Below are 25,389 nucleotides of genomic sequence, written 5' to 3'. Positions count from 1 at the left end.
GGCTTTGGGGGCAGAGTCCTCTGCTCTGGGCCTGTGTGGGGCCCACTCTGCTTCTGCTGGCCTGGGCTCTCAGGGACAGCAGTGTCCCCCTTCTCTGACTCAAGGTCAGGCTGGAGGCCAAGTTGCACCTTTAATTTCTTCAGTCTCTCCTCCAGGTCTTCACACTTGGAAGACTCCCTCGGGGGTTGCGGGGGGGAGCCACAGGGAGCAGGGTGTTGGGGGAATCCCACCAGCAAAACAGCACAGCTTGGCAGCTGAGTGCCGTGAGTTTGTCAACTAAACATGAATGCAGACGGAGGGGACATATGTATACTTACCGCTGATTCACATGGTATGGCGGAAACCAACACAGCATTGTAAAGCAATTATCCTCCAGTTTAAAAAAAAATGAACACATCAGGTGGAAGGTGTCATCCTAATTTCCTTTTATTAACTTAGTGTCTTTAGCAAAGTTGTGTCTACTTCCAGCCTAAGACTTTAAGTGACAAACACAAGTGGACTGATGTTCTGCGTGGTCCACTGGAAATCAGAAAGTGTCAGCAGTACTACTCTGATGAGGGAAACTGGAGGGAAGCAGTTTCTTCCCTCGAAGAGAAGGCGTGCAACCACCTAAATCTTAAGATAGCAACCAACGCTTTCTGTTTTTTAATTAAGCCAAGTTAAGGAAAACTGACTTTTTTGTGAAGCTGATTTTGCGTTTTTTTTTAATTTTTAATTTTTAAAACTGACTTTTAAAATGCAGAGCTTTATTTTCAATTATTCCTTGTCATATAAACCTACCAGGCTTCCTTGCTGGCTCAGATGGTAAAGAATCTGCTTGCAGTACAGGAGACCTGGTTTTGATCTTTGGATCAGGAAGAGCCCCTGGAGAACGGAATGGCTACCCACTCCAGTATTCTTGCCTGGAGAATCCCTTGGGCAAAGGAGCCTGACAGGCTACAGTTCATCGGGTCACAGAGTTGGACATGACTGAGTGACTAACACTTTCATATATTAGTCCACGTGCGTGCGTGTGTGCTAAGTCATGTCCAACTCTGTGACCCTTGGACTGTAACCCACCAGGCTCCTCTGCTCATGGGATTCTCCAGGCAAGGATACTGGAGTAGATTGCCATGCCCTCCTCCAGGGGATCTTCCTGACCCAGGGATAGAACCTGGGTTCTTAAGTCTCCTGCTTTGGTAGGCAGGTTCTTTACCACTAGCACCACCTGAAAAGCCCCCTAAAAGTACACAAGCTTGCCAAATGCTGGCCTTTGGATGGAACTAAACAGTTTCCTGTGGACATGGACTTCAATTCCCTTCCCCATTTCCTCTTTATCCAGAGAAGCCTGCCAGGAGTGCTACTGGATGTATGTTTTCTGGCCGGTTCATAAAGACCTTGATGATGACCAATGAACGACATCTAGCAGGAAAACTCCTTTGGTTTTTCTCATTTGGGGAAACAACAAACAACAAAACCCTGGCAGAATTATCTTAGAATTTTCCCCCCTATTTTTATTGAGGCTTATTGAGGGGAAAGTCCATATGATTCTGGGAACTCTACAAATTCCATCAAGGAAAGAACACAGGGGCAACTTGGACACTGGACCAAGAAGCAAACTTTGCTAACTTTGGGCGCTGCCCTGTGTCCATCCTTGTCTCCATCTGTCCCAGGCCGTCTGGCCTGCACCTTGGTCCCTGAAGCAGGAGCAGGAACGTGGCCTTTGGAGTTCCCCAGAAGTCTCACCAGACAGTAACCAGAGCCAGGACCCTTGGGCCCTGAGGAGCTCTCTTCCCACGAAGGCGCCCTCTGTGGGGCTTCGGGACCTCTGCCGCCCCTTACTTCTGGGGTTGGATAGCTCAGTCCCCTCACTTGGGACTTCCCACGTGGCTAAGTGATAAAAAAAATCCGCCTGCCAATGCAGGAGGCATTGGAGTGGGTTCCATCCCTGGGTCGGGAAGATTCCCTCTGGAGAAGGAAACGGCAACCCACTCCAGTATTCTTGCCTGGAAAATCCCATGGACAGAGGAGCCTGGAAGGGTACACAGTCGCAAAGAGTCGGACAGGACTGAGCATGAACACACCCTCGCATGTACGTCCCCTCTGTTGAGAGCCACTGCGCTGAGACGCTGAAGAGGAGGTTTGGGAGAGCCCTTCATCCTACTGACGGTTGCTGGAGATTGGCCAGGGCCGCGCTTCCGCCCTTCCATCATTTCGACACCGAGACCCAACAAGCACCGGGCCCAGCACTTCCCGCGCCGCCCGGCCCATGAGCCGGCCCGCTCTGCTCTGGACACACCCAACCCACTCTCTGCCATCCTAGGGAGCCGCTCAGCCAGCGGCGCCGGCACCTGCTCTCTGCCCCGGTCCTGCGACCCATCGCTCGCCGCGGGCCGGTTCCTCCCACGCTGACCGAGCGCCTGTGGAGGACTCTTGCTCCCGCGGCCGCTCCCTCGTTCGGGACCCGACAAGAGCCTTCAGCTCCAGCACCTGCATCTCTGCTGCCCCCGGGGCCGGAACTCTGGAGGCCCATAGCAACCGGGCCAGCGTCATTGCCACGCTGACGTATTCAAGGAGGCGCACGCGCCCAGCTCCTCAATTTTGTCCCTGATCGGCCCCTGTCACCTGGTACTCGCCCCGCCCCTCCGACGGCCTGCCCTCTGTGCCTGCTTCTACAATCGCGGCGGAGACACCATGATGTCACGACCCTCGTAGCCAATCCGAGGGCCGCATGGGGCACGGGACCCTCACACGCATCCATTGCCAGGGAGGAAGGGCCGCTGTTGCGCCTGCGCAGTCTTTGTCGCCGGCTCGCGGCGCGTGGAGCCCTCTGTGAGTCCCGCGAGTTCATTCGGCTGCAAGTCCCCGCGGCGGCGGCGCTTGTGGACCATGTCGTGGCTCTTCGGCATCAAGGGTTCCAAGGGCGAAGGCACGGGGCCACCTCTGCCCCTACCGCCCGTACAGCCCGGAGGCGAAGGCAGCGGGGACCGCGGCACGGGGGACCGGCCGGGGCCCAAGGACAAATGGAGCAACTTCGACCCGACGGGCCTGGAGCGCGCGGCCAAGGCGGCGCGAGAGCTGGAGCACTCGCGTGAGTGCGGCGGGTGGGCGCGGGCAGGGCGACCGGGCGGGGCGCTCGCGGGCAAGTGGTCTGAGCGATCGAGCAGCAAGTGGTGGTTGGGGGAGGAAACCAGCCTTAAGCGATAACCCCGCCGGAGCCACCTTGCGTGCAGGGGAAGTTCGGGATCCCCTGACCTTCTGGCATCTTCCCAGCTGCCACGCATTCTTCACGTGGGGAAACCAGTGCCGAGGAGACTCAGAGGGTACGGGCAGCAGGTGGCTGGACCGCACCCTGGTCTCCAGTTACGGCCTCTTTCCGCCTCCACGTGGGACGGCCAAGGCAGGCCAGGTTGGGGATCCGTCTGTGCTAGTTGCTGGCCGTTTTCCGTTTGAGAAGGGAGATGGGTTTGAGTGTCCTAGGCTTTAAAGAAAATGCATCAGGCTTTCACTTATTGTTGGAGAACGTTAGCATTCAGATAGGTGAGGTCTGTAAGCAACAAATAAGGCCGGCCCAGGGCAGCAGATGACCTTCTTGGCTCCCACCCTCAAGGCATCAGGCCTTGACTGCACCTTCACTAAGCCCACGTATTTTCTCCCAACCTTCTTTTCTTCTGCGGATTTGACGATGTCTCAAAAGTCTGGAATATAGCACATGCTGAGATGTTAGTTGAAAGAATACAGTGACTTTTAAGCAGAGGTGCTGTTTTCTTACCACCCTATGCTGCAGCCTTGTAAGCAGAGGTGAGCAGAATCTTCCTATCCAGGGGTGGCCTGGCACTTTGTGACTTAGTCTCTGTCCTTCCATCGGGGCCACAAGAACACCCCGCGCAAAGGTCTCCTGCCTGCCTGGTTCTCCGATCCTGGGAGGAACGTTGTGGATATTTAGACCTGGGCCCAGGGCAGCCTGTTTCCTTAGACCTACCTGGAACACTCTCTACCTCTGAGTGGGTGTTGAGTGTAATAGATGGATTAAGTTTGCGAGATAATAGAAGACAGGCTTGCAGAGGGGCTTGAGAGACAATGACCAGGCTTCAAGACACCTCAGTGATCATAGACTTTTGACATGAGGTCTAATTTCTTAGGTTTGTGTGTGGTGGGGGGTGGGGGGGAGTACACCCTCATTTCTTAGGTGTGTGTGGGGGGGAGTTCATCCTCATTTCTTAGGTGGGTGTGTGGGGTGGGGTGTGTGTGCACGCGCACATGTGATGGGGGGGCTTCACCCATTCCCTGTCCTCCCTTGGGAATCTGAAGCCTGACTCTTGGCCCCTTGCACTCACACAGTTGTACAGGCCAGTGTGAATAGCCTGTGGTGTGTCTCAGGGTAGCAGTCGAGGGAACTCCCTGACTTCCTGTCTGCTCATGCCTGTGAGCTGCTCCCAGGTCTCCTGCACTGGCTACCCCAGAACATGCTCCACTTGGGTCCACAGGGCCTTGGCCTCTGCTCTCCCACCTCCCACAGTCAGCATTTCCTGCAGAGCCTCAGCCTGCCACCACTTAGAGGCATTGTCTCCTCATCCGTCTCCATGTCTCGTGATGCTGTCCCAGGTGTGAACCCTACTTCATTTTGTTCTTGCCTTCCTTCCTGGCTTCTCTGCTGGTCAATGGGAGAGGTGTCACCCTGAGCTGCCTGTCCCCTCTGTCCCCAAACCCTCCTCCCCAGGGTGCCTCAGGCCCCTCAGCCCCTCCCCAGGCCTGTCTTCTGGAGATGCTTCCAGTTCCCAGCCGGAGGCCTGCCCTGGTTGGCCTGTGCTCACTCTTGTTCACTCATTGCTCTCCTATGTGAACCGAAGATACCCTCAGCTGCCCTTCACAGCCTGGCCACTGTCTGTGTCCCTTGGGGCCTAGCCTAATGCTGTTGGTTCCCCAGGGCTCCTCAGTCCTCCTTGGACGCCAGAGCAGCCCATTTGGCCTTAAGCTGTGTGCTCCACGTGTTTATAGGGTTCTGGGAAGAGTAACTTGCCTGTGGTGGGTGCAGTTAACGCTGGGCCCGTCTCCTGGCGCGGGACGACGTGAGGTGACAGTCGTCATTCTCAGCACTGAGCCCAAAACTTGTGATTAGCAGGGCTCCTGGGTGCCAGACCCTGCACTAAGCAGTTTACCTGCTTTCAGATCATGAACTCCTTATTGCCAAATTCAAATTCAGCCATCTCACTCCACGAGTCGGGGGAGGGAGCGCCCGCTTTGCTTGCAGGCTGTGACCAAGCCTGGCTGCCATAGGTCACAGCTTGAGTAAACAAGCCAGATGCAGGTCCTCCCTAAGCTCTGAAGCCAGACCGAGTGCCTCAGCTGACAACTGAGCCCCAGAGCTGCCACCCGCCTCATGCGGGGCATGCTGGGAGCCGGCAGCCCCAGGGGTTATGTTCTAATCAGTGGCGTGTGGGCTGCAACTTGGGGGTGACAGGTCCTGGGATCTGCAGCCTACCTTGAAGGCCTCAAAAAATAAGACAGATGTGGCGGACAGAAGGGTGGACATGTGGTCCGCAACCTGGGAATGTGGTAGCATCAGAGAGGTGGGCTCATGGGGTCCCCAGCTTCTCTCTGTGCTTTTATGCGTTAGAAGGTTTTTCTGGTAAAGCGTGGACTTTACAGTGATGACAGAACTGTGTTATCAGGGGTCTCTTAGGCCCCATGCAAAGGTTTTTTAGAAAGGAGAGTGCTGGAGTCCGTTCCTTTATAGAACATCCTTGTATTGCCACATATTTCCACATGTGTCCCCTTATGAAGAGCACACACCTGGAAGATGTTAATTACACACATGTTTCTAACAGATGGCCTGTGAAGAGCCGCCAGCCTGCAAGCGTTGCCTTCTTTCTGGTTTAATCCTCCTTTGCTTCTTACTCAGGCCCTCAGCTGCCTGTGCTCAGTTGTAGAATAGTAACAGGTATCAAAAGCTCAAGAGAAACATTCACACTTGAAAAATAAATGACGGTATAACCACAGGCTTGACTCTCCTGCTGTCAGTGGACGAGCAGTGGACAGCCTCTCTGCTGGAGCCCTCTGGGGTGTGACGGTCCCCTGGGGGCAGACCCCACATGTGGGTTTTCTGTTGAGGGTGGAATAGACAAAAGTGGCAAGATGGGGCAGTGGTCTTCTTAGCAGGGGTCTCTGAGCAGATCTGACCAGGAACCAGCGTGGCCACGCGTGCTTTCAGGTTGAGGCTGTGGTGTCCTTGAGCGCCCCTAGCCCGGGTGAATGCTTGCCTGGTGTCCTGATGCCTGCACGCCCCTCCCCCCAGGACACGCCAAGGAGGCGCTGAGTCTGGCTCAGATGCAGGAGCAGACACTTCAGCTGGAGCATCAGGCCAAGCTCAAGGTGGGTGAGGGTGGGCACTGGGGGGCTGCAGAGAGGACCCGGGCAGAAAGGACATGGGAGAGGACACAGGCAGTGGGTGCAAGGTGGGTGCTAGGGGTTGGGGGATGGAGAAGATGGGGTGATCGGTGAGGGTGGGTGCTGGGGGAGGGTGAGAGAACACAGGCAGGTGGTGGGCGCAGGGTGGGTGCCCAGGCACCTCCTCAGGGTCGAGGGAAACGGGCATCAGCACAGGTGTGTGGCCTGAGTTCTGCACAGAACCTTCTGGAAGGCAGGTGTGGGTGAGGAATCTGGTTTCTCAGAGGGGAGCCCCGCCCTCACACTGAGCACATAGTGAGCAAATGTGGAAAAGGCCCTGCTCTGTGCTCCACCTGGGTTGTTGTAAAGCGAATCAGGAAGTGAGCAGCTGGCATAAGCACATGTCGGGGGGCTGGCACCCCAGGACACTCTCTGGCTACTTTGGCACTGGCCCAGTCCATTCTCCTGGCTTCTCTTTGCCTGTGGGTCTGGGTCCTCCTGGGCCTTGGTGCAGTTGCAGCTGAGCACCTACAGACCTGTGGGGGTGTGGAACAGGTCACATCACTGTCTGGCCCCTTCAGAGGGCCCTCAGAGGGGGAACGGGGGGCAGGATGCCTGACCAGGCCCTGGCTCACAGCAGCTGGTGTGTCCTGCAGGAGTACGAGGCTGCTGTGGAGCAGCTGAAGGGCGATCAGATCCGAGTGCAGGCTGAGGAGCGGAGGAAGACCCTGAGCGAGGAGACGCGGCAGCACCAGGCTGTAAGAGAGCGGGGCCGGGGAGGGGTGCTCATCAGGGACTGCGCCTGCGGGGGCCTGGCCTAGACCTTAGTTCCTGAGGCTGGGGTGTGTTCACGTCGCCCTCTCCCTCCCTAGAGGGCCCAGTACCAGGACAAGCTGGCCCGGCAGCGCTATGAGGACCAGCTAAAGCAGCAGGTGAGCACTGCCTGGCCACTCATCTTCCCCAAGGGGGCGTGGGGGCCAGAGTCTGGGATCCTCTTGTCAGCAAGCGCTGGGTTGACGGGCGGGAAAGGGAGGGTTCCAACCGAGCTGCCCTGAGGGTCTCCCAAGTGGGACTTGACTGACAAGTGAGTTTGTAGGGGGCATTCAAACATCGAGCCTGTTGGCATTTTAGCTTCTAAATTCAACAGTTCGGCAAAAGGCCCATTTCATGAGGACAGCCGTGGGTCAGGGCCACCCCGAGGCTGAGCTGAGCGGGGGGCCAGGGTTCCTTCCTGCCTTAGACTGTGCAGCCTGCAGGCCCCAGGGTAACCGTCCCCAGGAGCTTGGAGCCCTAGGAGTGGTGGGGGTGTCTCCAAGGCCAGAGCAGCTAACCTGTTGGTGTGATGTTGCCTGTTTCCTAATCTCGAAGCCCTTCCCTTCCCTTTGTGGCTCCTCAGCAACTTCTCAACGAGGAGAACTTACGGAAGCAAGAGGAATCTGTGCAGAAGCAGGAGGCCCTGCGGCGAGGTAGGCCCTGACCTGGGGGCCCTCGGCCACGGGTCACGCCCTTGCTTTAGGCCTTTCACTCCCCAGGCAGCATCGGAGAGGGGGGGGTCGCGCTGAGACCCTGGGGGTGGAGGGCACCCTGGCTCGCTTGTCCTGTGTAGCAGCCCTGGGTGGGGGCCATGGGCTGAGCACCACCCCTGCCCCCTCCCCGGGCAGCCACCGTGGAGCGGGAGATGGAGCTGCGGCACAAGAATGAGATGCTGCGGGTGGAGGCCGAGGCGCGCGCCCGGGCCAAGGCTGAGCGCGAGAACGCCGATATCATCCGCGAGCAGATCCGCCTGAAGGCCGCTGAGCACCGCCAGACCATCCTAGAGTCCATCAGGTGAGGCCCCGCATGACAGGCTTCCGCTGGCCCCTTTCCTACGCAGGTGCCCTACTCCTCCCCTGGCTGGTCCTTCTGCAGTGCCCCTTGGGGCTGACCTAGGGGCCTCCAGCCACGTGGCACATGGCCTGATGCCTTCTGGGTCATGCCATTGCTCCCCTGCAGGACAGCAGGCACCCTGTTTGGTGAAGGGTTCCGTGCCTTTGTGACAGACTGGGACAAAGTGACAGCCACGGTAAGCGCCTTTGCCTTCTTCCCTGGGGTACTTTCACATGTCAGGGGCTCTGCAAGCCGCTGGGGGTTGGCGCCTATGCTGAGTGCTCACCCCTCCCCCTACCAGAAAGGCACAAGTGACTTGGCCTTTGGGTTTGGGGCACTTCAAACGACTCAGCATCAACCTTGGCGGGGCTGGGGGGAGGGCATGGGGGATGCCAAATGCCTGTTTCATCTCCCCGGTGCCAGCCCTTTGGTGCACTGGTGCTGGTGGGCCTGGCAAGACTCCAGGGAGCCAGTGGGGGAGCCAGGGGATGGGATGGACACCACCTGCCTCCTCTGCCCGCTCCAGGTGGCCGGGCTGACACTGCTGGCCGTTGGGATCTATTCCGCCAAGAACGCCACGTCCGTCGCAGGGCGGTACGTTGAGGCCCGGCTGGGGAAGCCGTCCCTGGTGCGGGAGACGTCTCGCATCACGGTGCTGGAGGCACTGAGGCACCCCATACAGGTAACCGCAGGTCTTGGGGGCACACACCCAACAGCCCCTTCCTCCTCTTCTGCCCAGATGCCACCCTCCTCCTGTGTGCTGACTTGCATTGCCTCCTTGATGCTGCCCCTTGGGCCCTGTGATGTCAGCACTGGGGGACTCTCACCCTGGTCCACTCGGTCCCTCTGGGGGTCTGTCGGGGTGGCCATCCTCCTGAGTGGACTGCCCCCCTGCTTGTTTATGAACTCCTGGGGCTGCGGTGAGCCGTCCTCCCGGAAGAGAAGGCATTGGAGGCAGCCTAGGGTCGACTCCTTCCCTTGAGGGGAGCCAGGCTTCCCCTGCATCTTGTGGGCTGTGCTATGAGGTCAGCGCTGGAGGTCAGCTTTGCGGACGGTCTCCCCTGCCGGCCTTGTCCAGGAAAGCTGCTTGCATTCTGGTGTGACTGCGCCATGAGCTCTGCTGACCCTCCCTACCCTCCCCCCACCCCGCAGGTCAGCAGGCGCCTCCTCAGTAAACCTCAGGACGCGTTGGAGGGCGTTGTCCTCAGCGTAAGTGGGGCTGCCCAGCCTCCCAGGAGTTGGTTTGCTGGCTGAGCCCAGCTGGGGAGAGTGGCCTCTTGTGCCAGCCCAGGCCCTCAGGAGGGACGGACTGGACAGCAGAGCGCCCCCCAAACCGCTATGTCCCCTGGCAGCCCAGCCTGGAGGCTCGCGTGCGGGACATTGCCATCGCCACAAGGAACACCAAGAAGAACAAAAGTCTGTACCGAAATGTTCTGATGTACGGGCCACCTGGGACCGGCAAAACGCTGTTTGCCAAGGTGAGGACACAGGTGGGACTGGGGCTGGTGGGGACTCACCTGCCTGGGACGCGTGCCCCTGTCCAGCTCTGCAGGCCAGGTGTCTCCATACACACGTGATCCGGCCCTGGTGGCCAGGAGAGGTGGGGTGGAGGGTAGGTGGAGCAGCCCTTAAAGCCCCTTCCCCAAACGCCCAGAAACTGGCGCTTCACTCCGGTATGGACTACGCCATCATGACGGGCGGGGATGTGGCCCCCATGGGGCGGGACGGCGTGACGGCCATGCACAAGGTCTTCGACTGGGCCAGCACCAGCCGGCGAGGGTGAGCCGGGGCTCCTGCTGGGAAAAGGGTTGGTACTTTCCCCACAGCCTGTCCCTGAGGTCCAAGGGCCTCTCAGTGTTGGTGACTTACCAGTGTTTAAGATGAGGGCTCACCAGCCCATCTCTAGTTACTTGCCCCAATGCCGGCACTGGACACGTCCTGATCGGTAGCCAGGCTCTGGGTCCCAGAGGCCACTGGAGACAGTGCGAAGTGTGGGGTTTCCGCTGGGCCATGCCCTGCCTGCCCTCACGTGGCCCTGCCCTCGCAGCCTCCTGCTCTTCGTGGACGAAGCGGACGCCTTTCTCAGGAAGCGAGCGACTGTAAGTGTCTAGAGGCCCCATTTGTCCTGAACTAGGTTGGCTGCTGGGGAGTGGGCAGGTGGTGGCCTGGGCCACATCTACACTTATGGGAAGGTTGTTGGGAGCCTGCTCCACAGCCACACTTTGTTCATACATTTCGTTTGAAAAGTGGAAGTTTAGCATCTATTCAAAGCTAAGCTTCATTCAGTCTTTGAGCTTAGATCTGTGAAGGTCCTGCCATGTTTCTGTCCTGGATGAGGGGGGCCTGACTGTTTGCATGGCTGCTTACAGCCTGACCCTTCTCTGTGCAGGAGAAGATCAGTGAGGACCTCAGGGCCACCCTGAACGCCTTCCTGCACCGCACGGGCCAGCACAGCAGCAAGTGAGAAGGGGTGGCCAGCAGCCCTGCCTCAGCTCACGGGGCTGCTGCGGGGTGGCCAGCCCACATGACCAGACAGCTTCCTGTGTCTTCCCTCCGTGCAGTGGGATGGCCATTTGGGCACTTGGGGACATTTGTGGGCGCCCCTGAGACGTGCTGTAGGCTGAAGCCGAGCCCAGTGGCACGCTTGTCCATAGGCCACTGCCCTTGGCACCTCTGTCTGCCCCTGAGATGCATTGTTGGGCCACCACACCGTTAGGTGACCCTGGGTCGGGCTGGCCCTTCTGGGTTCCTAGTCTTGTACTCTGCGTGGGCAGGACCCTTCCAGCCCTCTGCCTGCTGCACCTGTTGCCCATGGAGAGCCCAGCCTAGCTGCTGGGAGGCACGTTGACTTCCTTCTGGGTTGTTGCCTCTGCTGAGCTGAGTGCCAGGCCTTGAGACCCTGCACTTGATTGGGGAGGGGCAGGGGTCTGTCTCCATCCTGGGTCCCCAGGTCCCTGCCCTTCCTGCATGTGGAGGCTTCATGGCCCTCCCCCCAGGCTGGGCCATCAGTCAAGAGAAGCGGGAAATTGGGGCAAGACAGGGAGGGCAGGGGGTAGAGGGTGATGCCAGTCTCCCCGGTTTTGTGGGCTGAGAAGCTGCCCAGTAGACCCTGCTGGACGGCAGCCCCCCTCTCTTGCCATGTGTTGGCTGCAGGTTCATGCTGGTCCTGGCCAGCAACCAGCCTGAGCAATTCGACTGGGCCATCAACGACCGCATCGACGAGATGGTCAGCTTTGAGCTGCCACAGCGGGAGGAGCGGGAGCGCCTGGTGAGAATGTATTTTGACAAGTATGTTCTTAAACCGGCTACAGAAGGAAAGCAGTAAGTGTCCTGCCACCACGGCGCCCCTTGCCTGTCATGTTGGTCCCTCCCCCCAGTGCCCACATGGGCACTAATCCTAACGCTGCCCCTGGGGTTTCACCACAGGGTCCTGACCACCCGTCATTGGAGGTCCTGCCCTCCTATCCTGTCCACCCATTGATCTCCTGCCTCCATCCTGCCTTCAAACCCCTCAGATCCAGGCCACACTTGGGTCCTGCTAGTGAGGGGCCATGACAGCCCACTTCTGGACTCTTTGTGCCTTGCTCTGGGCCCCTCACTGCACACAGTGGGGCCCACTGGCTGGGTAACCCTCCTTGCTCATCCAGGACCGCCCTGGCCCCCACTGCTGTGCTTTCAGGAGCGCTCCAGATAAGCCTGCTCTATTTGTAACCCTCCCTGGGGACCGGATCTCAGCCCCACTGACCTGGATCCACCTGGCACAGCTGAGCCATCTTCTGTGCTCAGGCAGACTTTGCCAGTCCTCTGCCACCTGTCCCCCAAGCTCTCTTTCCTGGGCCTCTTTCCCCTTTTGCCCCAGCTGATCCCAATCCCCTTAAGCTCCTGAAGGCACATCCTGGCCCAGCAGCAGCCTGGGCACTGTACGCAACCTGAGGAGCTGAGGCTTTTCACAAGAGTTTGAGCGGTCTCTCTCGGGCTTTCAGCCAAGCCCGATGGGGCGAGATCTGCGTGCAGAGGGGTCAGGAGTGTTAGCTGCTGTGTGCAGGGGTGGGGGTTCAGGGGGAGGGCACATGGCCCCCAGCCCCCTGGCCAGTGGTGGGGCTGGGAGCGGGCTGGGATCTCCCCCTGCCTGTTCCTGCATGTCCTGAGCAGCCCCTCAGCTGCCTCTGAGCACAGCTTGTGCCCCTCATCCTTACATGGCCCCCACTGGGGCTCCGTCTTGGGCTCCCCAGGGAAGGGACATGCCCAGCAAGGGAGGAGGTGGAAGGATCACACCTGTGGATGTTGGTCAGGGTGTGGCTCATTGCAGCAGGGGGCTTGGACACTCCTCTCTGGGGTTTCCCAGCGCAGGCTCCACCCTGGCCTCCATTAGTAGGAGCCAGGCCCTCACTGGCCTCTGGTCGTTCGTGGGTCTTGTGGACGCCCAGGCATCACTCGGGAACTCCTCACAGGCGCTTGAAGCTGGCCCAGTTTGACTATGGAAAGAAGTGCTCGGAGATTGCGCAGCTGACGGAGGGCATGTCAGGCCGGGAGATCTCTCAGCTCGCTGTGGCGTGGCAGGTGAGCCTAGACGAACCCTGCAGGGCAGAGCCCAACTGAGCCAGGGACCCTCGGAGTGGTTGGAAGGCGGTTGGGCTGGTTCCTGAGCTCCCACTGGGGTGTTTCTGAAGGGTTTCTGGACAGATGTGACATGACGGCCTGCTTCTCTGCCATCACAGTCCTGGGGCCCCTGCAAGGTGGGGAATGAGCCAGGGCCCTCTGCAGCTTCTCATTTTCTGGCCTCCCTGTTGTCGTTCTGGTCCACATCAAAAGGGGCCTTCTAGATCAGTGGCATGTCCTGTGGCCAACATGTTCACTTCCCAGGAACCACTGGGCTTTGTCTCCAGCCAGGGCCCAGATCAGTCGGTACAGGTGATGGCAGATGGTGCAGTCTGGGGCCACAGCCTGGGAGGGCATGGCGCTTCCCAGGAGCTGTCTGTGGGCACAGGACAAGACTGACCTGACGGGATTTCCTTCCTGGCTCCTTGCAGAAGCCCACAGCCTTTAGGATGATCTGCAGGGTCGTGAAGGCGGTGGGTGTCCTGGCTTTCAGGACAGGTTTGTGGAGTCACGAGGGCCTGGGGGCAGCAGGATGGTGGCTCTGGGCACACAGGTCAGAATGGCCCTGGTCAGTCCTGACACCAGGCTTTCCTCTGAGGCATCCCGGTGGCAGCTCCCCGCGTGTGGGGAGGGGAGCAGCCATTTAGCACGTTTCTCCATTGTCCTTGCTGGGTGGAGTGTGCTGAGTGAGTTGTGTCTGTGGCCACATGACAGCCTGGCCACTGTCAGCTGAGCATGAACGCATCTTTTATGAAATTAGGGGACATCTGTTGAATTTGAACATCCTCGTCCAGATACAGTGGTGAGGAGGAATACACGACTGTGTTAGTCAGGATGAACTAGGTTGTGTTGTAACAAACAGCCCCAGATCGCAAACCCCACTGCGGGAGTCAGGGGCTCTTCCCCATGCTGGCCTCAGTCAGGAAGCAGGCCTCACAAGGTTGGCTGTTTCCGTGACCAGCAAAGTGGCCAACAACCCGGGCGGCCGGGACAAAACGCACAGCCAGGGCTTGAACAAGTGTCAGCTCATGGTTCTGGAGGCTGGATGTCCTGCCTCAGGGTGCCAGTGAGGGGGTTCCTGTTGCTGTGAGGGCCCGCTTCCTGGCTGCCACCCAGCAGCATCCTTGCCACTTGCTCACACACAGCCCTGCAGGAGCAGGGTGCCATTCTGTGACCCTGCCTGACCTGACCCGCCCGTTTCCAAGGGCAGCCATGCTGGGGTTAGCACTTCAGCGTGACCTGGGGGAGAACTAAAAGGTGGTCCCAGCAGCAGGGGTTCTGGTGCACCTCCTCTCCCTACTTCTCTTCCCAGTTCTTTGAGGAGGCCATAAGACAGGCCTGCATGTACTCTCGGGTGGGGAGCTGAGGGTCAGGAGACCTGACGCAAGCACGGGAGGCTGGTGCCTGCAGGGAGCTCTCCCTGTGTATCCAGTCCCTGGTCAGCTGTGCACAGGGTGTGCCTGGTACTCATTACCACTTCCAACACCACTTCCAGCAACCCCCAGAATGCCATGGGGATTCCATCGCCTTGGACAGGACATGTTGGCATCACTCTTTCAAGTTTTCTCCCCTTGTGGCCCCAGGTGCTTGGGGCTGGGCTGTGGCGACTTCTGCCCACCCTCCCACTCTCTCCGGCTGGGCAGCCCGGGGACCCGGCACCTACTTCCCATTTGCTGGTATCGTGGGCTCTGTTGCAACTGCCGCCCTGTGCCGTGGTGTGACAGTCAGGTCTATGCTTCTCACCATCCTACAGTTCGTTACCCATCATGGGAACCTGAACTTTTTAACATAAAATTCATCTTCACCATTTTTAAGTGCACAGCTCAGTGGCATTGAGCACATTCGTGTTGTTGTGCAACTGTCCCCACCATCATCTCCAGGACTTTATCTTCCCAAACTGAAGCTCTGTCTCCATTAAACACTTGCTCCCATGCCTGCCGCCCGCCCCCAGCCCCCACTCCCCTACTTGCTGTCTCTGAGAGTCTTGACTCTTGCAGGGACCTGTGAGGAATCATACCGGCGTTGTCTTCTTAAAACTGGCTTCCTCACTGAGCACAGCGCCCTTGAGGCTCATCCGTGTTGTAACAGGTGTCATTCTCCTTTCTCGTCAGGCAGCCTGACACCCTGGAGTGCAATGGACACACCTCATGCACCTCTCTGGCTGCAAGTGGACACTTGTGTTGTTTCTATATATTTTAGATATTAACCATTTATCAGACACATGGTTTGCAAATATTTCCCCCCACCTTCTGTGGGTTGCCTTTTTTTTACTCTCTTGGTAGTGTCTTGCTTCTGCTGCTAGGTCGCTTTAGTAGTATCTGACTCTGCGACCCTATGGACCGTAGCCCACCAGGCTCCTCATCCATGGGATTTTGCAGGCGTGAATACTGAAGTGGATCGCCATGCCCTCCTGTAAAGGATCTTGCCGACCCAGGGATGAAATCTGTGTTTCTTGGGCCTCCTGCATTGGTAGGCACTAGAGCTACCAGTGTCCTTTGAAGCACAAAAGATTTTAATTTTTATGAAGTTGAATTTTCCTATTTTTTTCTTTTGTCACCTGCTTTTAGTGTCACAGACAAGTCATTGCTAAATCCAGTGTCTGAAAGCTTCTCCCCTAAGTTTATTTCTGCCGGTTTTAAAGTTTGGAGTTTTCCCAGCACCACTTGTTGGAAAGGCAGTCATTTCCCCAGCGCGTGGCCTCGGCCCCCTTCTTGGAGGTCACTGACAGTACACGTGAGGGTTTGTGTCTGGGCGCTCTGTTCTGTTCTGTTGGCCTGTGTCTGTCTTAGTGCCAGTACCACTGTCCTTTAGGTTTTAAAAACGAGGAAATGTGAGAATTCTGAGGTTCATGACTGTTTTGGCTACTTGGGGGCCTCTGAAATTGCATATGAATTTTAGGGTGGATTTTTTTTTTTAATTTATGCAAAAAGTCATCATTGAAATTTTGATAGGGATTGCATTGAATCTGTGGATTGCTTTGGGTAGTATTGGAATTCCAGCTAAATACTTCCTGGATGAGGAATCAAACCACTGTCCCTTGTATTGCGAAACAGATTCTTAACCAATGGACTACCAGGGAAGCTCCTGTTTTCTTGCTTTCTTTTCCAGTTGTTTAGTGTTACTATAGAGACCCAAGTGGTTTTGTGTGTTACTTCTGTGTCCAGCAACTTTGTTGAGTTTATTACTTTTAACAATTTTGGGGGGATCTTTAGGGTTTACTGTATGTAATAAGATCATATCATCTACAGACAATTTTACTTCTTCCTTTCCGATCTGATGTCTTTTATTTCTTTTTCTTGTCTAATTGATCTGTCTACAATTTCTAGTGCTGTGTTGACCTGAAGTGCTGAAAGTGGGCATCCTTGCCTTGATCCTAGTCTTAGTGGAAAAGCTTTCAGTCTTTTACCATCGAGATGACGTTTGCTGTGAGTTTTTCTTATATGGCCTCTATTAGGATGAAGACATTTTCTTATATTCCTGGCCTATTATTGGTTTGTCATGCCTTATGGCTTGCAGGATCTGTTTCTCCCCCGACCACATATCATACCAGGACCCTTGGCAGTGGAAGTGTAGAGTCCTCACCACTGGACCACCAGGGAATTCCCCCTAGTTTATTGTTTTCGTCAAGAAAGGGTATTGGATTTTGCCAACATTTTTTCTCATTAACTGAAACGCTCATGTGGTTTTTGTCCATTTTGTTAATTTTTTGCCTAGGTCAGTTTCCCCTAGGTGAGCCATTCTTGCACTCCAGGAATAAATCCCATTTGGTTGTGATGTATACCAAGTCAGTGTGCTACTGAGTTTGGTTTGTTAGTATTTTGTTGAGGGTTTTACATGAGTATTCACAGAGGATCTGGATCTATGGTTTACATGTGGTGTTTTGTCTGGTTTTGGAAGAGTTTGAGCAACATTGGTGTTAGTTCTCCTTTAAGGTTTTGTGTGTTTTTTTGTAATGAACTTCTAAATTTTTGAATAATTCCAAGTTCACAGGAAGGTCACAAGGCCAGCACAGCCCTCACTACACTCTGAATGTCTCACCACATCCCTGAATTCCACTTTAGATTTGATCTTACCCAGAACCCGCCCGGATGCCCATGATATTCCATCCTGCTGTCTCAGGCTCCTCAGGGTGGGCTCTTCTGAGCATGATCCTCATGGTTTGAGGAATGCTATAGAGCGTCCCTCCTTTGGTCGGTCTGGTGTCTCCGACTGGGATTGTGGGACTGTGGAGGAGACCCTAAAGGCGAGGTACCCATCTGGTCATGGCACATTGGGGCATCAGCCATCCACACAACATCACAGGGATGTTGGCCTGGATCCCCTGGTTACATGGTGGCCGCCTGGCTTCTCCATGGTGACGTCACTGCATACCTCTACCCACCCCTTCCCACCATTGGATCCCCTCTGGCTGCCGCCACCCAGCCTGCCTCCTCTACTGTTCTCATGTGTACTTCGCAGGAGGCTGCAGGGGCAGCCCCTCCGTCCTTGGCCTGGCTCGGGTGCTGAGGACAGCTGTGTCCCAAGACTGGGGCCACCTGGGTAAGCACAGTGACTGGTCATCTCAGACAGTGGGAGCTTGCTCCCAATGCCCTAATGTGGCTGAACCTCCTCAGGGAGCTGGAGAGAAACAGCCAGCCTGGCTTGAGCCCCCTGCTTGGTGGACACTTGAGTGCTGTCCTCAGGATAGGCACATATCAGAGCCACTTGGTGGGTGACTGGGAGCAGAAGGGATGCTGGGTCATCTGGGTGGCATGTGGCCTGGCCAGAGGACCTGCTTTGGCAGCTGCAGTGCTGTGGACCACACTGGGACCTGACTAGCAGAACTCTGGTTCCCCGAGCCATGTGCCAAGGCTGGGGTATGGGGAATGCAGTGCTGCCCACAGCAGCCCCACAGTTCTGGGAAGCACTGTGTGCGGACAGTTGGGGGCCTGTGAGGGGCATGTCCCGGTGGACTGTGCCCCAGTTGACCCCTGGAGGGCTTTGCTTCCCTTTAGTGTCAGGCCTGTGGTGGTTCTGCTGACCATGGCCTGGGCCTGAGGGGAGCTTGGTTATCCACAGAGCAAGGCCTGCAGTTGAGGGGTGGGGCTCCCTCCTGAAAGTAGTCCTCTGGGTTTCTATTTTTGTAAAGTCATTGAGAAACTTAGTGGAGCAGGCAGAACCACGGAATTGAGGGGTGGCGGCCACACTGGGCTGCAGATCTGCCTGTGAGCACGCGTGTGTGGCACACTCAAGTGCATAGGGAGTCAAGGCGTGTGCCGTTGGCATTTCTGTCTGCACGTGTGTCCTGCTGAGAGGCCAGGCCCCTCCTGAGTCTGAGCACAGGCCCAAGGGAGCACCCTGGGCTTTGCTCCTGCCTGCCCTGCCTGCAAGAGGGCTTTGGGTTCTGTGGGGTGGGGGATAAGCAGCAGCAAGGATGGGGCTGGCCTACAGGCTGAGTGGTTCCTGGTGACTGGTGGGCCCTGACCAGTCACCTGGGAGCCACAGGCCTGGCCCCTTCCCTGTGCGGGCAGCCCCTCTGGTGCCCTGAGTCAGTACCCTTTTCTTCGCCAGGCCATGGCATATGCCTCTGAGGACGGGGTCCTCACTGAGGCCATGATGGACGCCCGGGTTCAGGATGCCATCCAGCAACACAGGCAGAAGATGCAGTGGCTGAAAGCAGAGGGGAGCCAGCCGCCAACCCTGCGCACACAAGCTGAGTGAGCTGGCCTAGACTCCCAGGCACACTGGCCAGGTGGCTTCAGCAAGAAGAAACACCGAGGTGCCCAATCTCCTGGCAGTTTTCATCTTCCTCGGTCAGGGGCGAGGCAGTGTCAAAGGCCTCTGCTAGGGACCAGCTGCTGCTTAAGACCTGGGCATCTTTGAGGCAGGGTTGGTTCCTCTGCCCCCCACCTCCAGGCTGGTGCTTGCTGGGGCCACCCCCAGGACACCCTGGGAGATATGTCCCCTGGCCAAGCCCAGATGGGGAGAAGGCACCATTCCCCATGCCCAGGGGCAGCAGCCAGGCTAGCAGCACTGCATCCCAGCAGGTGCTGGCTGCTTCAGCTGTGAACAGCAGTGGTGGCCTGGCCAAGGGAGGGGACCTGACTTTGCCGAGTCCCACCCAGGACCAGAACAACAGCCGTGAGCTGTTCTGCCATGAGCAGAGCTGGTCCCTGTGCGGCCCAGCAGGGGTGCCCACCACTCTCTTCCAGAGGGGTGTGCCCCTCAGGTCTGTGAACCTAGGGTTCGGGAACTAGCCCACCAAGATCTCATGGCCAAGGATGTTCAGCCCAGGGGGACTGGCTAGCCCACAGAAGCCACAGCTCTCCCTGACTGGAGTTGGTGTCTTTTTAATCCAGAATCTAATTAAAAAAAAAAAAACAACAAACTGGCAGGTATCACCAAGTGTCTGTCTCATTCCTGCCGTGGGGGTCCCGGGGTCAGAGGTGAAAGAAGAGGCAGAGGCTGGAGCTTTCTGGAGAATTTACTGACCAGCAGGGGTGGGAGTCACAGTGAGGCGCCCGACCGGGGATGCCCTGGGCAGGGTGGCCGCACTTGCCACAGCAGGGTTCGGGGGCCTTATTGCTGGGCCGGGGCCTACCCCGGGCCCCTGCCCCACGCCCCTACTGTGGGCCCTGTGAACGCACACGCCTCATGCACGTGCTCCCGTGTGCAGACGTGGGCGCACCAGGGTCCCACCCCTTCCCTGCCGCGCCTGGCTCCCGGCCGCGTTCCCCTCCAGCAGAGATGGCTCCAGCTCCGGGAACCAGACACATGGACGGAGAGACAGACGCAGGCGCACAGGAGGCCTCCAGCTTCAAGCGGCAGACGTGGTCCCAGGCTGGGCACGCGGCCCCGCCTCCGTCTCAGGTGCAGCCGCCCCCGCCCCACCCCGACCCCCTTTATAAAAAGAAGAGGAGACAGCACCTTCCGCCGGACGCGCCCGACGGCCTTGGGCGCCCTGGCCCAGGCCGGCCGTCCAGTCCCGTGAGCGTGGGCGCGGTGGCCGGCGGCCCCGCGAGTCCTGCGCGCGGCTCAGAGGTGCCGCGGGCTCGGGTGGCCGTTGTGGTAGAGTTTCTGCTTCACGTGCACCATGTTCCCGGCCGCCTCCTCGAACGGCCTGTGCGGCCGCCGGCCCAGCTCCCGCAGGCTGCACAGCTTGGGCAGCCAGGTCCACGAACCGTCTGCGGGACGCGGGGCGCGGTCAGGGGGCGGGCGTGGTGAGTGGGGCTCGGGTGGGCGGGGCTTGGGCTCGGGGAGGGGACTGTGGGCGGGGCTCGGGTGGGGCGTAGCCCCGGCACGGACCGAGCTCTGCCAACGTGCCCGCGCCCGCACTCACCGTAGCGCCGGCCGGCCCTCCAGGCGCGCACGGCGCAGTGCAGGACGCCGTCCATCCACACCAGGAACCAGCTGATGCAGAAGCCGAGTAGCAGCCCCAACATTAGGTCGATCTCCTGCTTGGTGACGTTGTCTGTCACGAAGTAATTCTCGGAGGCGTCCACCACAGACTGGTCCCCGTCGTACGGGATCACGTAGTGGACGTGGTGCCTGGGGGCGGCAGGGCGGGCTGGCACCTGTCCCGCGGGGCGGGCGGGGACCCCGCAGTAAGCCGCACCCGTTCACCTGCTGGGATCTTTGAAGCAGCCCTTGTGGGGAGCTGAGGTCGGAAGGGGCCACCGCAATCGCCTGGGACCCAGGTCACTGATGGGTCCCAGGCGGGAGGCTGCCCTGCCCAGTGGGTGGGAGTGTGCGAGGTCAGAGGTTAGCATGAAGTTCAGTTGCCCGTACGCATACCCTCCTCCCTTCTCCCCCCAGCCCCGGGCTCAGAGGCAACCCCTACAAGGTCACAGGCACACAGCACAGGTAAAGGCGTTCCAGGGTGAGAGCCCAGGCAGGGTATCCCCGCCCAGTGAGAGTCACAGCCCACCTGTGGGCCTGGCTCCTGGCCACTGCCCCCCTGGCCTCTCCCTCCCAACCCTGCAGTCAGCCTGCCCTCTCCTCCAAGGAAAGCCACAAGTGATGAGCCTTCCTTGGGCGTCTGGTCCCCTTTGGCTCCCCATCCCTCGCAGGAACCTCCCCTGCCCCCACTGTCTGTGCTGGAGGCCCAAGGGCACCCCTGGACATGCCCCACACATATCCCTGATCCTGGCATGGGAGCCGTAAACGACCTCCTGGACGACCACGGCCCCTGGCATCCCAGCACCCACCAAGGCTGGGCCGTTCCCCTCAGCCTCCCCTCCCTCGACAGTCCAATCTGAGGCCACTGACCTCTCCAGGCCCTCTCCTGCCTCTGACGGCCACAACGAACTTTCCCCACAAAGCTCTCTCCAGCCTGCCCAGATCCTCTCTTCCTCCAGGAAGCCCTCTGGGCCTAGCAATCCTAGGGATCCTAGGCGAGGTGGCCCTGCCCAGGAGACCAGTACCCAGGACACCAGACTCTGAACTCCAGGTCCTCCACTCTCGCAAGAGAGCTGGAGAAAAGGAGCTGTTGGTCTTGGGTGCCCGTTGCACCCTGAACCCCCAGTCACCCTCACCAGCTGTGGCCCCTCCTCTGGCCCTGAAGGGTCATTGCCACCCTGGGGTCCTCCTGCCTGGTTCTCTTCCTACTGAGCCTCTCAACTGGCTTCTTCAACCCTCCACCCCCACCAAGTATCCACCTTCCCCCCAACGTCTGCTCCAAGCTCCAGCTGCCTACATGGCATCTCCACGTGGGATCTACAGACACCTCAAACTTGCACCTAAAAATAGCTCCTCCCTCCCCAAGCCCGCTTCTCCCCATCTTCCCTTCAATTACATGTTGACACCTCTGCCTGTCTCCAGCTAAGAGTCCCTGCCCCCACCTCACAACTGGATATGCTCCATGCCCCCTCCCCTGCAGAGGACCTTCTCAAAAACGGTAAACCCCACAGGTCATCCCTGACCACAGGCCCCTACAGCTCCTCCCTCACAGACACCCCCCGAGCCAGCAGGAGTCTCCCAGCTCCTTCCTCCCAGTGAGGATGGCAGCCCCTTTTCACACCCCTCTGCTATCCCTGGGGATTCCTGGGGCCCATCCCCCTCAGCTAGTCTGGAGTGTGACCAGGCCTGGTGGTGGCAGGGGTCGGGGGGTGCACCTCGGCCGCCACAGCCCCATGAGCAGACCCAGCTTATTTGGCAAGGACTGTCTGACACATGGCAGCCATAGCTCATGTGATCACATTTCACCAATAGCTCTTACTGGTCATCAGTGAGAGATGGAGAATTCTTGACTGCCCACAGTGTGTAGCCATGGCCAGCCCCCAGGAGAGGATGCCCTTAGTCACCTGTTCGCAGTCCCATCACCCTGACCAGGCCAGGCCTTCCGGCAGCTGAGAACACTGAGCCCCGCCTCCTGCGTTCCTGCCTCCTGGGCCCCCATAGGGAAGGTCATCCTCGGGACCACCACTTCCCACCCATGGACAGGGCAGGAAACTTGAAGATGGGGTTGCCAAGGAAGCCAGAAATGCCCCTGCAAGTAAGACGAGGGCAAGCCCCAATTTTACCTAGGGGCCTGGGACCTCCAAGGGATCAAAGGTCATGACCTGTGCCCCCATCGTTGGTCTGGCATCTGCCATTCATCCCCTGCCCCTTGCCCTCCTCCTTCCTCCAAGTCAGGCAGACCCTGGGGGGCAGGTGGGGGTTCAGGTCACCCATGTGCACACGTATTTCTGTGATGTGTACATACATGTGTCCTGCCTGGGCCACGCATGTTGCATGTGTCTACCTGAGGTTGGACGCATGTTGTGTATACACGCCAGCCACATGCACAGGACCCAGCGTGTATACCATGAATTCGGCCCATGAGCTCCACACGTGTGCAAGGGCACACGCGCCTGGGGCCGAGCATGGTGCGTGTCACATGGAGATGCACATGCACTGGGCTTGCACACAGCCCTCCTCTGTGGGCCCCATGGCATATGCATGGTGAGCGCCCACAGACAGCCTATTGGCACGCACGCTCCACAGCATTTATACACGTGTCCTCTGCATAAAATTCTCCATACTGGCATGTGGAAGGCACAAGTGTGTGTGCACTTTTCTCTGCACATGGGGTGTACACACAGGTAGACTCCATTGTGGCAGTGCATGTACATGGTTTGTACACAGAGGCCTCATGTGCAAGCCTGTGCCCTGCAGACATTCACCACGCCCACAGGGCGCACACAGTGCTGTATATTGTTACACACATGTACTGCGCATACACATACATGTTGTCAGTGTACAAGAATAGTTTGTACACTGAATTTTACATCCTGTATGCGGCAGTGCATACAAAGCACACACACATGAACACATACACACGTGGAAACACTCAATGCTACAGTTGGGTGACTCTCGTGTTGTTTGTGTCTAAACTGTGCACATGGGCCTCGCTGCAGCTTGCACTCCATGGGGATTTCTTTTACACCATCCATGTGTACTCTGGACATTACATATGATGCATACACACAACCTGAGCAAATACACACTGAAAACACATCCTGTCTGCCCAGATGGGCCCGTGGTGTGATGTTCTGGCACATATGTGCTGGTCACACTACCACAGCCCTCACATGGAAAACAGGCCTTATAAATGTCGATGGAGCCGAAGCTTGGGCCAGTGCCGTGCACACCTCTGGTGTCCGGGAGGGTCTTGGGACCCTGCTCACACTCCAGTCCACGTTGGCCCAGTTAGCATGGAGCTGACCTGCCATTCTTCAGCCTTGGAGTGTGTGCTTGGGGCAGGAATACAGGGACCTCAGGGGGTGTGGCCACCCAGCCGACACTCAAGATGATTCTTGGCCAGTGCACAGCACACATGAGGGCCATTTACACACCTGTCTCCACCTGCCCTGACGCCCGTGTTCTGCTTCAACACCCGGTCTGCACACACAGGCATGTAGCATGTTTAGTGAGGCATGAAACTGATCTCACACACACACCCCTAGCTCAGTATGTGTGCACACATCCCTGGAGCAGAAGTGCAGGGCAGGGTCAAGAACACAAGTTCCCTACCGGCCACACAGCCTCGGGCGAGTCCGTCTGCTCAGCCTCTGTCCACTCTCACGGCCCCAGCGTGTGGGCTTCCTGCGGGGCTGAGGGACTGCTGCGTGTGCGCACATGTATATGCACAGACGGTACACACATGCGCGTCTCATGAGAAGATGTTTATTTCATACATGGACATACAAACATGCATGGCCAGGAAGACTCCATCACTACATGTGCACAGAATGGGGGGGGTGTCACAAAGTGGGCACAGGGGCCTGGGCGCTCCCCTCCCTCTGCTTGACCTTGAGCAGACTCCATCCCCGGCCTCAGTTCCTCCTGGACAACCAAAGCGGGTGGGCAGATGCCCCTCAAGGGAGGCCTTGCCCACCTTGACCTTCTGCTCCTCCCCCTAGCTGGCTCCCAGGAAAGTTCAGGGACAGAGCTGGGGGCCCCGGGAGGAGGAGGGTGTCCTCTGTGGGCAGGAGCCCTCCCAGGACACCAGGCTGGGCGGCTGCTCTCCTGGCCTCCAGGCCTTGGACTAGTTCTGCCCATCACCCTGCAGGCCCTTTCTCTAAAGGCCATATGGGAGGGGGTCCTCTCCCCTCCCGGAACACCCTGTGCAGATGGAGCCTGACGGGTCCTTCCCCCACCCAGCCTGGCAGAGCCTCGGCAGCCCCCACCAGCCTAGCCCAGCTGGGCCCTGCAGCCCGGCCTGCGTGGGGCTCGCCACTTCCACCGACATGTGTGATCACGCGTGTGCCCTTCTGGGCGCAGACTCACCGGCCACAGTTGCAGTGGCAGACGCGGTCCTCGCCCCGCAGGTGCGGGAGGATGTAGTTGTGGAATCGGTCCAGCAGCGCGTTCATGTCCATCAAGCACGCGATGGCCTGGAAGAGCCCATGACCGGTCAGCGCCGAGAAGCGAGCAGCTGGGCCGGGGACCCCAGGCCGGGGCCGGCGCACTGGGGACGGGGGAGCGCAGGGCAGCCGGGGATGGGGGAGCGCAGGCCGCGCGGGCCCGTAAACAAGGCGCGGGAGGGGGAGGCGGTGCGCGGGCGCGGGAGGCGGGAGCGGGTGCGGGGAGCGGGCGCGCGGGAAGCCCCTCCGCTCACCATCACGATCGACGCCCCCAGAATCATGAAGATCATGGTGTTCGCGCTCATGGACATCGGGCGGGGCCGGGCCGGGCCGGAGCGCCGCCCCCCGGCCCCGGCGCCCCCCCGGCCCCGGCCCGATGCTGAGCCCCCGCCGCCTCCGCAGAGGTCCGCCCGCCGCGCACCCACCGCTGCTGGCCGGGGAGGAGGCGCGGGGCCGGTACGGGGCAGGGGACGCAGCACTCCTGGGGTCCTCGGCCGCCCGGCCCGCGCGCTCGCCGCGCCCGCCGCGCTCCGCTCCGCCCTCGGCCCTGCCTCCCGCCCTGCGCGCGGCGCGGCTCCGGCCCCCTCCCCCTGCGGCCTCCCCCGCGCCCGCCTCCCGGGAGGGACCTCGCCGCCCGCGGCCGCCCGCCCCCGAGACGCCGGCCGGACCCCTCCCCGAGGGCCGCAGGGCCCGCTCGCCCCCATGTGGCCAGGGCCGGCCCTGGCTGCCAGCC

At 58.9% G+C, this 25,389-nt stretch overlaps 2 protein-coding genes across 2 annotated transcripts; one reads left to right on the top strand and one right to left on the bottom strand.

Annotated features, from left to right (window-relative positions):
- Positions 1 to 2,632: 2,632 nt before the first annotated feature.
- LOC129653152 (ATPase family AAA domain-containing protein 3) lies at positions 2,633 to 19,208 on the top strand. Its single transcript, XM_055582517.1, has 16 exons — positions 2,633 to 3,070; positions 6,275 to 6,351; positions 7,023 to 7,124; positions 7,239 to 7,298; positions 7,763 to 7,832; positions 8,028 to 8,193; positions 8,359 to 8,428; positions 8,759 to 8,914; positions 9,385 to 9,441; positions 9,585 to 9,710; positions 9,887 to 10,011; positions 10,280 to 10,331; positions 10,622 to 10,692; positions 11,386 to 11,553; positions 12,684 to 12,792; positions 18,382 to 19,208. Exons 1-16 carry the CDS (start codon positions 2,869 to 2,871, stop codon positions 18,529 to 18,531), a joined length of 1,761 nt encoding a protein of 586 aa, XP_055438492.1. The 5' UTR covers positions 2,633 to 2,868; the 3' UTR covers positions 18,532 to 19,208.
- A 492-nt stretch (positions 19,209 to 19,700) lies between these two features.
- TMEM240 (transmembrane protein 240) lies at positions 19,701 to 25,234 on the bottom strand. The gene is made up of 4 exons (XM_055583628.1): positions 24,911 to 25,234; positions 24,580 to 24,686; positions 20,150 to 20,358; positions 19,701 to 19,994 (listed from the first exon to the last, which is right to left on the bottom strand). The coding sequence occupies exons 1-4, from the start codon at positions 24,965 to 24,967 to the stop codon at positions 19,846 to 19,848; spliced, it is 522 nt and encodes a 173-aa protein (XP_055439603.1). The 5' UTR covers positions 24,968 to 25,234; the 3' UTR covers positions 19,701 to 19,845.
- Positions 25,235 to 25,389: the final 155 nt, after the last annotated feature.

The sequence above is a fragment of the Bubalus kerabau genome, chromosome 5, assembly GCF_029407905.1.
Source record: "Bubalus kerabau isolate K-KA32 ecotype Philippines breed swamp buffalo chromosome 5, PCC_UOA_SB_1v2, whole genome shotgun sequence".
In the NCBI taxonomy this organism is placed as follows: domain Eukaryota; kingdom Metazoa; phylum Chordata; class Mammalia; order Artiodactyla; family Bovidae; genus Bubalus; species Bubalus kerabau.
Note: the sequence above shows the minus strand (reverse complement) of the source record. Positions and strands in the feature narration are given on the sequence as shown.